The 15,706-nt window shown below is 45.1% G+C and overlaps 1 protein-coding gene across 4 annotated transcripts in view; it reads left to right on the top strand.

The window, feature by feature from the left end:
* TRABD2B (TraB domain containing 2B) overlaps window positions 1-15,706 on the top strand; it is a 390,651-nt gene that overhangs the window by 326,749 nt on the left and 48,196 nt on the right. For all 4 annotated transcript variants that reach the window (XM_065553796.1, XM_065553795.1, XM_065553797.1 and 1 more), the window contains one exon: window positions 1,477-1,567. In XM_065553796.1, coding sequence (XP_065409868.1) covers window positions 1,477-1,567 — 91 coding nt within the window. The remainder of the gene's footprint in view (window positions 1-1,476; window positions 1,568-15,706) is intronic.

Raw genomic sequence — 15,706 nt, 5'->3', positions numbered from 1 at the left:
TAGGGCCTGCAAATGTGATTTGAATAGTTTAAAGAAATGTCTTTTGGCTGAAAACTGTTTATGATGCTTGTGGGTTGCACTAAAACCCCTATAACCACATCACCCTCACAACTGATACTAATTAGCATCCTTGTTGGCAGTTTAGGCAAGGAGACCGAGGCTTAAAAGAGACTGGAGATTGAATTACCCTTGAATCCTTAGGGTGCGTCTACACACAAGTGGTTGCCCACAGCAGCAAGTCTCAGAGCCTGGGTTGACAGACTCGGGCTTGCATTATGGGACTAAAAATAGCTTCGGCAGCAGCTTACGCTCTGAAGCCCAGGGAGGGGGTGGGGCTTGAGAAAGGGGCTGCAAACAAGGCCCAGCGGGTGGGCTGAAGAGAAGGCCTGAAGGGTAGAAGAACATTTTTGTTTGCTTAGAACTTTTCTGTTTGGACTCTTGGTACCTTAGAAGGGATTACATTTGTTGTGACTTGGCTGGCGAGCTAAGCCACATCTCCCACACAGACCTGTATCTGGGAAGCTGAGAAGAGCAACCTCGGAAAGAGAAACTAAGGGGGGAGGGGGGATGCCAGCCCTAGTACACTCAGCCAACAGGGCAGTATGGGGTAAAGGTGCCCTTATGACAAATCCCAAAGGCTCGAAACCCCACAGACCAATGAAAAGAATCCAAAATTCATTCTTATTCATCTCCTGATTTTTAAGCTGATCTCATGATTTTTTTTAATGGTTGGGGTTAGCAATCAATGCTGAAATTCACCGATGTGCAGAGAACCAGCATAAGATCTAGCCACTCTGAGTTCCACTTTAGCCAATTATCCTAGAGAAACAACTATACCCTAAACAATCACACAAGCCTAACCACACAAATGTTAGGAACACTAGGTAACAAGGGATGGAAACATGGTCTGATGGCACTGTGGTATTTAGCAGAGTATTTGTATCATAGAAGATTAGGGTTGGAAGAGACCTCAGGAGGTCATCTAGCCCTGCATTCCACCCAGTCTTACTCCTGAATCGAAGCCTAATCTGAAATCGGATAGGGTTACTAATAATACTTCTCTCACCTTTTGCAGGAACAATTGTAAAACCTGGGTGAGGGGGTGATTTAGAGTGTGAGCTTGTGTTTAAAATGGCAGCTCTACAGAACTACCACAACAATTTGCAGGCTCCAAGTGACTGTGGAAGAATTGGCCCTTGAGTTGCTTACCCCTTCGATCAATCCCTGGCCCGTAGGGGGCAGCGCGTCAGGCTGTGAGTTGGCTAGTCCCATTCCTACTGCCCAAAGAGCAGTAGTGGACCAGGGTGTGAGTAGCTGAGTCTCTTCTGGGCCCCAACCAGTTGCTTGACCTGACTTGCTTGCCCTTGGAGCCAGCCCTGTCTTTGGTAACCTACTCCTCCTAGCTTGGGTCGACAGGAGGGAGGACCCTCAAGGAGCAGTTTGAGTGACGCTGCTGTTTTTCTGTCCATGTTTTAGGTCACTTCCTGGGTAACAATACTGTGATTGATGTGCTGAGACAAGCAGGCTTTGAAGTGGAGCATACCCCTGCTGGACAACCCATTGGAAAGTAAGCAGCTGCCTGTAGATCCTTTAATCTCTCTCTCTCTCTCTCTTTCTCTGAGTGAGCAAGATTATTTTGGTGAGCGAAGAGGGTGAGTTACCTTCTTCCCTATAAAAGTTCAGGTACTCGTTTCAATGGAAGGCATCTCAAGTGTCAGCTAATGTACATCAAAAATGTGTGATACTGTGGCATGAGGTAGCTCCCTGTAGGTTTAGATGACATAGACACTGCTTATTCACACCAGGGATGCTGGAACAATTTGTATACTGGGGGTGCTGATGTTATGCTTATAAGAAGCACACAGGATCTTTTTCAGGGGGAAAGGCAATATGCCTTGTTTATTGGAAATACAACAATTAGCGATTAAACTGTAGGAGAGCGGGATAGCTCAGTGGTTTGAGCGTTGGCCTGTGAAACCCAGGGTTGTGAGTTCAATCCTTGAGGGGGCCATTTAGGGATCTAGGGCAAAAATCTGTCTGGGGATTGGCCCTGCTTTGAGCAGGGGGTTGGATTAGATGACCTCCTGAGGTCCCTTCCAGCCCTGCTATTCTGTGATAAACTCTGGAAACCACTTCAAGCCAAGGGGTGTGGGAGCACCTATGATTCAGACCAGATCAGATGCACTGTGGTGAAAACAAGAACAGATCAATGTACTGAGAGGTGGTACCATTCTGTTGAGTTATTTTACTCATTAAGAAACGCCACTGTCCTTGGCAGCTTCTCCCCTGGCAGCTTTCCCGCTGCCTCTTCCCCTCTCCCCGGGGCAGTAGTCACCTCAACGCTGCAGGGCTATGGTGCATTGCTGGAAATGTAGCTGCCACTTGAGCTACGGTTGATGCCTCTTTGTGCCAGGCTCCTTTTTCCTCCACAGGGATGTCGATTTTTCCCTTAAGGGCCCTTTTGTGCATCTGTGTCCCAGACAAAGCACACATCTGGAGAGGAGTGTTTTGTAACGATCTTCTCCTCTCTGGAAGTATCCAAGGAAATGCATTATCTTTGCACTGTCTCCTCCCCTGTGCACCCTGGAGATAACATTGGCTGACATTTCTTCATAAGATTGTTAGCAATCCCGTGCTAGGAATAAGTGCTAGTGCCACTGTTCTGAGCAATCGCACATGTGTTCCCCTCTATGGTCCACCCAGGGCACCCACTCTAGGCTCCCGGCTCCTCAGCTATCACCTCTCTTGGGCAGAGACCCACATCTCACTTCCTTCTGACTAGGGGGGGTTTTCCTGGATGTACCAATTCCCTGCCTGGACTGTGCTTTGCCCAGCAAGCTAGATGGTCTAAACTGGCCAGAGTCTGTGTTTTGCTTTCTCTCCAGCATAGGTGCTGGAACTAGGGGTGTGCGGGGGGGGGCTGCCGCACCCCCTGGCTAGAAGTGGTTTCCATCATATACAGGGTTTACAGTTTGAGTCAATGTCCCTTAGCATCCCCACTATACAAATTGTTCCACCACCCCTGCTCTCCAGAGGCTGCGAACAACATAATGGCCCACGGTGTTTGTACACCACTCTGTATAAGCAAGAACATTTATTGTTAAGGTAAAAAATAATCAGCAAGAAAACATATTAAAAACAATAAAAGAACCTATGTGCATGCTAAAAGGCGTTTACCCCAAATCACCCCATTTCCAGCCTCAGGCTCTGGTAGGTGTCAGTTCTTCAAAAACGCTGGGTTTTCCCCGTGGGTTACAAATTCATAACTGTCTCAGATTCAGAACCAGCACCACCAAGGATAGTTCAGTCTTTACTTTATACCGCTTGGCACTTAGATCTTGGCCTCTTGTAAGTGGTGACCAGCAAACAATGGCTCACTCCTCAGGGCATAGTTTCAAAAGGCTGGATTTTTGCGTGCCCAAAGGTGCGGAATTCGCATTCACTTCTCCGGGGAAATTCCCAGGAAAACAACGTAATATCTTTTGTTCCAAAAGCCCATTCTTGCCTGGCACATAGCTCTCGCACCTATCACATCCACGCCCCCCCCCCCTTCTCCCAGCAGAGGTTACATACAATCCCAGCCCACAAGAATACATAAACAATTCACTTAATACAATGGGCTCCAAAGATACTTAAACATAATTCAATACGGTCTCTCAAGAATATCGCAGGAAATTTCCAAATCTGCCACAGTTAGTAGCATTTTCCTGTCCCTGGTGGGACTAACAGTGCACAATGCAAATATGAGGTGAGTTTCATTAACGGGATTAATTGCAGGACCAATGAATCTTGTCTGGTTGTATTCTCTGTACAAAAACACCGTCTAGATTCATATAGTCTTAACATTTGGCTGATTGGACCTTGTTTGCAAAACTCCTGTAATCCTTCATATAGAATATGATAAAGCTTAATGGCCCATAAGTATCTCTGACACAAAGTTTATCCTGAATGCTTCACAGAGTTTATTCAGCAATAAAACTTCAGAGTTAAATAATATCAGATGGAGAAAGAAATGAAAAGATACAAGAGGGAAGGAAGGGCATATGCTCAGATATGATTTGGAAATTCATTGGAGCAGAAAGATAGGAATCACTTGTAAATGAGAAGAGCTTGTGGAGTTAAGTTGAAATTAGAGCTGGTCAGAAAATGTTTTTTTTTTCTTCCAATAGAAAATGTTGATGAAAACTAAAACCACTAAAAGAGTTAGTTTTCATCAAAATGTTAATGGATATTTCTGCCAGTTAATAAAAACAAAATAAAAACAATTTTCAGGTTTGGGGCTTTCTGTTTTCCAACAAAAAAATCCAAGACCTTTTCTGCCACAAAAAAAAAGTCATTTATTCGAAAACCCACTTTTCTGTTGAAAAACATTTCGGTTGAAGATTTTTGAGCAGCTCTAGTTAAAACCATAAAGTTCTTGGTCCTCCAGGTCCAGGTTGAGTTTTATATGGGAGACTTAGTAAAATGTTATATTCTGTCTCCTAGAATCATGATGTCTGTGTTTCTCTGCTCCCATAAAAAAGAGTTGTAGAAAACTTGCATTCTGTAGTGTAGCAACCATGTGAAGGGATAGAGAGGAGTTCTAGATATTTATGTGTACGTTAGACAAACACCTATCAGGAAGCATACTTAAACTTGCTTCTGCATGGGTGGATGGATTGCATGACATCTTGAGATCCCTTCCAACCCTCCATTTCTATGATTCTATGTGAGATGGATCGAGGAGGGATCTAATAGTATTCTATCAGGGTTGGATACTACATTGATGAACATGGCATAAATGCCTAGACGGACAGATCAGTCAGCCATGGGTGAGATCTTACTCCATGTCTTCACTCGTGGTTTAAAAGAAGGCGTAAATGGCATGTTAATGAAATTTACAGGCGATACTAATTTGCAAGCATCACTCAGAACAGAGGAAATGTTAAAAAAAAAACTTAGCAAGTTCAGAGACAGACAGAAAACAGCAAAGTGAGATTGGGTTTGGAAACATGGAACCTAGTGCACTGAAAGGAAAATAATTGAAACCACATGTACTGCCTGCCTGAAGGATTCCCTTTCTCCCCCTACCATACTGCCACTGGTTCCCCATTGCAAAAGCAAGGAGGCTGCTGACAAGTGGGGACCCTGGAAAGTGCTTCCCCCCTGGGTCTGGAATAGTCTGTATTTGGCTACCTCTGGGCATACTGCAAAAGACACCTGTCTGATGTGGGTTTTGGAGAGGGTTGAGGATATGCTCCCAGAATGATGAAGGAGCAGAAAGGACTTTTTTTGGAGACAACCAATTGGCTGAGTTCCTGTCTGATTGACTGTTTAATGGTGCTGAGTTTATGTTGTAAACTCAGCGTGAGCCCGAGCGACATCGTTCTCCCACTACGAGAAAGGGCCCAAGTGACCTTCTCCATTGGATCATATGAACTGGAACCATAAACTCCCTGAATATTAAATCTCACAAAATGAGGATCAATCCATCCTCATCATCATATCCACTCACTATACTCCACACCCGAACATAGCCCCTCTATGAACTTCATACCCTCATATCTCAATGCCTGTACTTTGACCCATCAACCTTTTACCCCCAATCGGGGATATTGCAAATTCTGTATTCCTTATGCCACCAGATCTTAAACCAAACTTTGCACCCTCGATAATCTCTACATTATTCCCTGATAACCAGAAACTTCTATGCTCAAACTCTGTTCACTTTTTTTTTTAACATCATCTTAATAAAATTTTTAAATCTGTTAATAGAGTGATAGGGCATCTAGAGCCTTGTGTAGATGTCTTTATATTTTTAACCATTTAAATCAATATAAGTACCAGTACACAAAAAGGGAGGGGAAGACCTGGAAAGTTCTACTGCTAAAAGAGACACCTTGCAGTGGTAATGGGCAGCAAATTAAACATGAGTTTGGCTAGAATAAAAAGGTCCAGACAGTTTTGAGTCACATGCAGGGAGACATCACTTTATGGAGCATGGTTGCTTTCTGCATGATCTTTGAAGGACTGCACGTGAAATAGTGGGTCTGAGTCTCCTCTCACTTATGCCAGCGTAGACTAGGAGTAACTCTGCTGAGGTTAATGGAGTTACAGTGGCATAAAAGAGAAGGGAACCAGGTCCTCTGTGCCACCACATTGGCAAACGGCGGTTAAGAAAGTGAAAGGAGTTCAGAGAAGATTGGCTGGACACTTGTTTGGTTGGGGGCATGGGCAGAATGGATGGATTGACTGGCAAGGAAAAATTAAGATGGCTAAATGTCTATAGCTTGGCCAAGGGAATGCTAACCGGGGGGTTCACAATATTTGAATGGTTGGCGCATTGATGGAGAGGAATCGTTTAGGGTAGCACGTGGGGGTTTACGTTGGTGTAAAGGGATGAAATTAAGGAAGGGAAGGTTTAGGCTAGACATCAAGAGAAGTTTCCTGACAGTGGGATATATTAGGCTGTAGGACAGTCTTTCTAGAGAAAAGTCATAAGACCCATTATCTGGAACTTTTAAACTAGCTTTGATAAAACACTAGATGGTGTTTCATGCTACAGGGAACAATCCTACCTTGGCAGGGAGATGGACCAATAAGGCACATTTGTCTTTGATGTCTCAGATTCTGGGATTCCATAAATAGTTTGAATTTCATTAGTCTAAAGGAAAATTAAAGAAAGCTGTGAATAGCTTCATAGCCAAGAGATGTCACCTTAGGTCATTTTATCTAGGCTCTGAAATCTATTTGAGTTTCAGAAAGCATAAGAATATATTCAGATTCTCTCCAGAAATACCTTCAGGATTTCATCATGTCTGTTAGAAGAAGTGCGAGACTCAAACAGCACAAAAGCAGAATCCAAAGAATAAAATCTGAAGTGTTTTACCTTGAAAGCTTAATTATATACATTCAACCAAAAATAAAACCTAGCTAAGAAGAGCAGAGACAATCATCTTCCTGAGTCCATGAAAGTGAAGGGCCAGATTGTGAGCAGGCCTTTGCATGGATCCATGGAGGAGGACCTGAGTAGACTTCTCACCTTTGTATGCTCTTGTGATAGGGACAACTGTGGTACCCAAGCTCTCCTGTGCATAAGGACTGTAGGAGAGGCCATCCCAAAGGCCCTGCTCCTCACCTGCTGCCAAGTCATGGAGGAATGCTGTCCCTTTCTTTGGTTTGGCAGCATATATAAGTATCAGCTGCGGCTTGCCTCTTGCTGCTTCCACTGGGATGAGAGGCCTATATAGAAGGATGGTAATTAATTTCTGCTGCCTAGCCCCAAGAGGTTAAGGGTGGAAATAAAAGCACAGCTTATATTCTTCCATTCAGCAAGAACATATCATTAAATATAGCACCCAACAGAGTGGTTTGAGGGAAAGAAGTACTACCGTGCATTTTGTTGGCTATGACACTGTATGCAATACGTAAAGCTTTGGCGTGTGGCTGAAGGATGGAGTAGGTTCTGAGAATTCTTGCACAACAGAGAAGCATCATTGGCCGCAGGTGCTTCCGGAATTGATCTTTTAGTTCTGCTGTTTCAAATTAAATTTGCAGCAGCTGCGGCCACTGATCTGCTCAAGTCATTGGAATCTGTATGAGGCAAAATTTCCCCCCCTCCCTGCTTTCTGAAGGAGCAGAGAGCGAGAGAGAAGATTGATTTGCTGTGGAATGTGCTCCCTTCCTCAATGAAAGAGGTACAAGACAAGAATGTTTGCTGTTATCTTGGGGCGAGGCTATGAGATGTATGCTTAGCCATTCATTGCCTGAAATCTCTATTTAGGGGCCGTGATGAGATCCACAAGAGAAAAACAAAATCCAAACATTGTTCCACCTCAGCCCGCAAATATATTTTGAGGACATTTTTTTTTTCCGGGTTAAAAAAATTGATCCAATTTCAAAAATATTTATTTCATCACAATCCGCATTTTGATCTTGTTGATGGAGAGGACTAGAATTTAAGGGAGATGTTTTCAAAAGTGCCTAACGCTCCGCTTGACCAAGGTAATTAGGCACATAAAGATATAGATCGGCATCTCGTGGAATTTACAAAATGCCTTGGCAGGCTAAGCAGCTAAATCCCATGACAGTCAAAGCATCTAACCTGCTTCAGCACTTGTGTGTATTAACTAGGCACATATCTGCAGCTTTAGGTGCCCAAATACCTTTGTAAATCTGGCCCTTAGGCACTTTTGGGTATGACACCCTAAGCCAAAATGCAATGGCCTTCGCTTTATTACTTCCTTAAGGGTTGTATTGTATCAATCATGATGAAACCCATGGGATTCCTGCTGTCAATTTACCTCATTAAAAATCCGCTGTGGTACATCCCAGGTATGTTCCAGAATGCATGGGATCTGCATGTAAGAGTAATAGGCGTAATGCAGGCAAATACATTTTGCCCTTGAATAGACCTGCTGCAGGCAGGTTGAGCAGCGCACACACTGAGCTGCTGAATGTATTGGATAGAGCAAGCAGTCCACACCTGGACTGCATCTGAATGTCCCCTGACACTCAGGGCAGGTCTTCACTATGGGAGGGGGTCGATTTAAGACACGCAAATTCAGCGACGCAAATAGCGTCGCTGAATTTGACGTATCGGAGCCGACTTACCCCGCTGTGAGGACGGCGGCAAAATCGACCTCCGCGGCTCCCCGTCGACGGCACTTACTCCCACCACCGCTGGTGGAGTACGCGCGTCGATTCGGGGCTCGATTGTCGCGTCCCGACGAGACGCGATAATTCGATCCCCGAGAGATCGATTTCTACCCGCCGATTCAGGCGGGTAGTGTAGACCTAGCCTCAGTTGATTTTAAAGAAATATTAATGGTGCACTGACCACACAGAAGGTAACCTGGAGGTGCAGCAGCAAACAAATTAGCTCACTGGTTATTTTTATATGCTGCTGTTTTAGCTGTGAGCATGGGATCTACTCCATCTAAGACTTGCTGTGTCAACAAGAAGAATAGCTGTTGGGCATGGGCGGAAGAAATCTATGGCCCTGAAGCTGCACAGAATATGGGCATTGCTCTTATTTCTAGGTATCTGCCTGGGTGTGAGCAGGAACGTCCCTAAGCATTCTGCTGCCCAGGTGGGAAATATTTTCCGTGCCACCCCCTCCCCCATCTCCTAAGAACTGAGCCAAAAAGAAACGAACAAAGAAAAACGGGGCCAGCCAATCAGTGAAGAAAAAAGTGGCTAAGCAGTATAGCGCCCCCTGGAAGGTGGCACCCAGCACAGGCACTTTGTACCCCAGCCCCTAAAACTGTCCCTGGGCGTCAAAGATCCCGTTGCAGGATCAGGCCCGGAGTTGGTATGGATAGCAGTTTTTGCATAACTTAATTCTCTCTAATTAGCACTAGGCTTACGGCCCAGCTCCTCAAATGGGACTTAGGCGCCTATCTACCATTGAGGATCTGGGCCTAAGTCTTAGAAGAAACAATATGTTTAATTAATTGCAGAAATAAAGCCGTGTTTGTAGTAAACTGCAGTCTGGTATTACAGATGAGAAGGATCAGTTTCAAAAATACAAATAATGCTGCACACCTTCCCACTGGTTGGAAATCTCCCTTCTCACATGCCAATAACCATCCTTCTTCCCTGTGCTCAGAGCTATGCAGAGCCATCACGTCCATCATTCAAAGTTCTTATCGTGCTTCCCAGAACAGCAAACTGCCAATTAACTGCCCATGATACCAAACCAAAATTCCAGAATTGAACCCACCCACAAATTGGAGCAGTTCAGGTCTGAATGCGGATATCAACTTTGCAGCAAGCTTCCATCCTTCTGGATCTGAACAGCTGCAAATGTTGGCAAAGCTTGGATCCACATCTAGATGTCAACTTTGCATTTCTGAAAGTTGCATCTCTGAAGTGAACATTGAAATGGCTTCTTTTGGCGGGGTAGTGGGGAGAACGGGACAGATGGGAGGGATGGTCTACTAATGAAGAAGGCAAATTATGCAGAGGTCCATGTTTAAGGAAGATGGGGTAAGACAAAGAACATTGTGAAGGTAGATTGAAAGAAAGGGGGGAAAGAGATCTATAGACTGAAAACTTGACTTCAGTTGGGGCCAGAATTTAACTCTTGGAGTGGAATGGTTGAAGTCAAATGAGGTAAAGTTTTGCTAGAAAAGGAAGGATAAAGAAATAGCACATAATGTAAAATAACACCTTTGTCTGGGGATGGGTGAACTGGTTCAGATCAAGTAAGAACTGGCATGAATCTTCACCTGAAACTTTAACCTACCCTGAACCAAATCTCTTCTGAGATGGGAAAAAAGTTGGATATCTTTTCCCCACTCTGAATGGTTTCCAGGTGGCAGTGCTGGAACAATCCCTGATTTCTACTGTGAACTTTTGGGATTTAATCCAAGCCTCTAGATCATCCTCCCTTCACTAGCTCCATCACAGTCAGGACAGAAGGGAATCAAAGCCATAATTCATTGTTTTTTCACGACAATATAATTTGCAATGGTTCCAAAGAGGAGGGGATGGGGATTAAATAGGGATCATGTCCATGTGTATGTGAATGTATTGCCTAACCTAAAGTTGGGAAATAGGATTGTTTAGTGCTTTTGAAATTTAGTCACGGAAATATGGTGGAATTCCTACATGGCCCTAAAATATCATCCTTCGTGATTTTATCTCCCCTATCACAGTTATCTCAGGGGTTGAGTCACTCAAGGTAAGTATTGGGGGTGGGAGGAAATAGGGAAAGGTTTCAAAATCAGGGGTAGGGAAGCAGAGTTAACTTGTCGATGAAAATGTAAAGACCCTCTCACATCATAGCAAGGTATTAGTTACGGCCAGTGTCTGTGCATGCTGTTTATGCCACCTGTCAGATATCAGGCACCTTCTGAAAGAAAATATTAGTTTTGCCAGAAAATTTTGAAATTATTCCCAGTTCTGCAGCTCCCTCTGCTGGGGATCCCGAGCTACCAGGCTCCCCCACTCCTAGGCTGCTTGTCACATGGACTGCCTCAGAGCAGGGGCTCCTAGAGGTTCCAGGCGCCTAGTTCCTTGGCCAAGGAAGCCACAACTCAGTTCCATAGAGTTGATTAAAAATCCATTGAAGGCAGTCGAAAGACTCTGCTGAACTTCCGTGGTCTTTGGATCTGGCCCATTATGGTTGTTTGGTGACCTACAGGAAATGGGTTGCTTTTCCTGGCATCCCTCCCATGGGACCGGTCTCCACAGGACAGGAACCAGTGCCAGAATTGGCAATAATATGGTAGCTTTGTTGGCATCCTCATCAGAAAGGCTACAGAATAAATCAGAAAGGAGACAGAATGACCCTCTAGCCCTGGAGATACTGGACCAAATTCAGACGATGTATCTGTGCCCATTTATACCAGCAGAGAATTTGGCCCATTACAAAGAAGATTGCCCTGTCAGTGATCATGTTGCACTTGTCCTTTGGACCGATTCATTTCCCGGTGATATCAATCTGGACTAAAGTGCTGCTACACTTTGTACCAGCTCAAGTGGTACAACGGTATAAGTGACATCATGTGGTTTGAAGGACTGTCCATTTATCTAGGTATGTCTGCAGTATGTCTGCAGTCACTCAGTCTATCCAGTGTCAACTTTCCCTACCTTTGTTATCACACTGTCATGCAAAGAGGCCTCACACATTTGACCTGATAGCTTTTCTACTTCCAGAGCCATCTTTTTTAACAGTGGAGTTTGTGGGATGTGTTGTAATCATTAGAACTACTCGCTTGGTTGTCAGCAGAACTGCAGGTAATTCTGCATGATATGTAGAAGCAAGTATTTAATATGGATGATTTCCTACAAACAAGGTGGGAAAAATAAGTTTCAAGGTCTTTTCTCCATATTATCCTTCTGGCCAACATTTCTGCAAGTAAAATTCGGTTCACAAGAATGGTGGCTGAAAAGGAAAGTGCTGAGAATATTCATGGTTCCACACATAAATACACTTATAAACACATTTTCATACCTGTAGTAGTGCTGAGGTGTTCACATGGACAGCTTGAAAGTCCCAGGTGATTTGGAAGTCATCCAGAAACAAAACCATGTGATTTAGGTGGCCAGGCTCACAGGGCTAGATTTGGAGTACTTATGTTGTTGAGTACATTCACTTCAGTGGAACTACTTATGAGAGTAAGTGCTCACCGGTACAAGTAAGCACTCCTCAAACTTGCCTGTAGCAGAACTAACAAATGATGAATAGAAACTACTTGAAGAACCAGTTAGCAAGTAATTTACAATACGTTTGCATACAATACCCATTGAATGATTTTGATTAACAATCAAAGTTCATTCCTGATCATCTGAAAAAAGAAAATTCATCCATTAAATGGTTTGCTGCAAATAGATTACCCAGCTCCACTTCTGATCTGTTAGAGAAGCATCCAGACTTGTTCATCCCTCTGTGAGCCAAACTAATCTTTGTGGTTCACCCTTCACTACAGTTCATGCTACTTACAAGTGAGGATCACACCAATCTGTTTTCCATTTCCTGGAGATTAAATTCCTGTGTTTGACATCATTTTAGCTTAGTCAGAACTTCCCAGCAAAGCAACTCCTCCACTTTCTGTGTGTGTCAGGGGCAGCCTCCTGTGTATCGATGCACATGGCAATACTTCATGCTTCTTGAACTACAGAGAGCACAAGTTCAGCTCTTTTCTTTCCCCCTGCAAACTTAATTAACATTAATCCATTCTGAAAGACACTGACTTTTTCCCCTTGCACTCCCTGATGTGCTATGTTGCAGGGAGAATGAGGAATGAGGATGTCTATAAGAAAAAAGTTGGCAAAAGCAATCAGGTAGATACGTCTGGGAAACACATGACTAACAGCCATTGATGGATCCAATATGGAGAGGTTCTTTCAAGGAGAGAGATTTTCCAGTGCAGTGTTCCGATACAAAAATCCAACTTTAGGATTGGCACGTCCACATCTTCAGTGAAGGAACAAGGCAACAGGGCAGGAAATCCTGATGGAAACTTAATTGTTCTGCTTAGGCCTTGTCCTGGAATCCTCACTGTTCGTAATCCCACTGACTTCAGTTGTTCTACTTGTGGGAGATAGACCTGGCTACTCCTGAGGGAGTTCTGCACCAAAAAATTAAAAATTCTGCACCAAAAGAAATAAAAATTCTGTGCACAATATTTTAAAATTCTGTAAAATTCTGCAAATTGTATTTGTCAATAAATAAATGTGGAGGCTCCAGCATGGGAGAGGGAAGCACAGGCCACTGGCGGCACAGAGGTGGGAGATCACCCTGAAGTTTGTACTCCCCCAGGACATGGGTTCGGCAGTGAGGCTACACCTGACCCTTACACAGTGCAAGGGCTGGGCCTGCCCCAGAAACACTCTGGTGCCCTGCCCCTCCACACCAGGAGCAGCAGGTGTGTGCAGGCAGGCTCAGCCCTGCAGGATCCAAGTGTGGGGGGATCCAGACGTAGGGTGAGAGGGTTCTGTGTGGGGCAATCTGGGTGCGGGCAGCTCAGTGGGGCTTTTGGGTGTGGGGGGGATCTGGATGTACAGGGGTTCATTGGGAGGGTTCCAGGGGCAATGGGATTTTGCAGGGGGGTCCAGGGTAAAGGTGGTTGAGGCTCAGCAGGGAGGGTCTGGGTGGGCAGGTTCAGCGGAGGGGTCTGGGTGCTGCAGGAGTGTGGCTTGGGGTGGGAGTACGGGTGCAATTGGTTGGGACTCAGTGGGGTGGTGGTCCAGGTGCAGGGGATCCATTGGGGTGGTCAAGGTGAAGGGGCCATAGGGCTCGGCGGGGTGGGGGTTTGAGCCCAGGGGGCTCAGTAGGAGGCAGTCTGCATGTAGGGGTGAGGGTCCATATTCAGGGGGGTGAGGCTTGGTGGGGGTTTGGGTGTGGAGGGTCTGGATGCAGGGGGTGGGGGTTTAGGTGTGGGGAGCTCGGGATTGGGGGGTTCTGAGTGTGGGGAATGAGGCTTGGCAGGGTGGGGGCTCGGATGTGGGGGGCTTGTTGTGGTGGGGTGAGGCTCGGCAGAGGGGTCTGAGTATGGGGGGTCCGGATGCACAGGGGTTGGGTGGACAGGGTAGCAGATCCCCATTCAGAGACCCCTCCACCCACAGCTGAAGATAGGGTCAGGAAATGGGAGGGATGGGGGTGGAGCTTCCTGCAGCTGATGGAGGTTTCTGGGGGTGGGTCTGACCTGGCCCTGCTCCTGCCCCCATCCACTCCTTGCAGGGAAAGAGGAAGTCCCATACTCTCCCGCACCCAACCCAGCCAGGACTAGCAGCTGAGCCCAACGCAGGGTAGGAGCCACATGCCAAGGCATCTCCAGTTCCCCTGACCCCAACACCAGCAGTGATTTACCTCTCGACTGGCTGCTCCGGGCACCTGAAACAACACGCCCATGCTGCTGGGAGAGGTGGATAACTGCTTTTGCGGCTTCCCTTTGCTTCCCTGTCGGAAAGTCATTTTTCTGCGGGGAAGCAAAGAAATCTGTGGGGGACATGAATTCCGCATGTGTCCAGTGCCCCATAATTCCCCCAGGAGTAAGACCCTTAGCCTGTATGATGGACACTGTAAAGCAGATCCTCAACTGCTGTAAATTGTCATAGCTTCTTTGACTTCCTCTGTCTGTCTATCATTTGTAAAGCACCCCATCTCTGTAGGGTGTCATTTTCTAAAGCACTTAGCAATGGCCCAACTTTGCTCCCATTAGAATCAAAAGTAAAACTTCCTTTGACTTCAGTGGGAAAAGAGTTAAGTTAATGCTGAATCCTTTTGAAGGTCCCAACTATCATATTTACACATAATTATGTATCAACTGTTTTACAGCCTCACCTCCATCCTGACCTCCAGGGCCATAGCCTACATTCTCTCTATGTTCTCTCGCCCGTGCCAAATTAAAGAAAAAATATTAGGAAATCCTGCAGTTGACGTGCATGTTGGAAAATACTGAAGTTGCTTAACAGTCTTACTACATTTAGGCTCCTCATTTTTGCATATATTTGCAATCCCAGGACTTCATTGTTTTCATTCTGTATTTCCAAACCATTCTTCATTAGTTTCAATAGTAATAGGTAACTCTTGGCACTTCTAGGGCACTTTGTCCTTGAATCTGAAAGATCTTTACAGTTATACATTAACAATGCCTCACTACACCCCCTCAGAGTACGCAAACAAGTAGTATTATCCCCACTTTACAGATGGGAAAACTGAGTATCTATGCGGCTTTTTAGCCTGAGATATTTAGTCACTTAAGGAGGCTTTGCAAATCTGAGTGATAATGTACTGGCTAGAGCATATGAATCATTGCTCTCTGCTGTATGGAATTCCAAGCCTGCTCAAGTGGGTGTGTACTCGTCACCTTCTACAGGCTGCTGAGGAATGTAGCTCTAGTAACGTTCATTGAAAGCTATTGTTTTCTGGAGCAGAAAATCCTGAATTCTGTCCCCATTGGCCCCCGTGAAGTTTATACAACTACAGAAGCATTAGGATCATGCAGTTGCTCAGTGAGAAAGTTACGGGCAGTGCCCTGTTCTAACAATTAGATTACGTTCCTCATCGGTTTCAGCCACAACTTTATATTTCAGAATTATTTATGCAAAAATAAAGCCAGTCACAAAAATACCTTTGTAGAGACAACCCATCTCCATTTAATTTGGAACTGCCAATACGAGTCTCATCTGGAGTCTGTTGTCCTCCAAGAGCATTTTCCCAGCGATGGGCCCTGTTGCGTTTGAAGTGAGTGCAGTACTTTGAAACGAAGATGAA

This window comes from Chrysemys picta, chromosome 8, assembly GCF_011386835.1.
Source record: "Chrysemys picta bellii isolate R12L10 chromosome 8, ASM1138683v2, whole genome shotgun sequence".
Lineage (NCBI taxonomy): Eukaryota > Metazoa > Chordata > Testudines > Emydidae > Chrysemys > Chrysemys picta.
The sequence above is the reverse complement of the archived record's forward strand: the minus strand, read 5'-3'. Positions and strand labels throughout refer to the sequence as shown.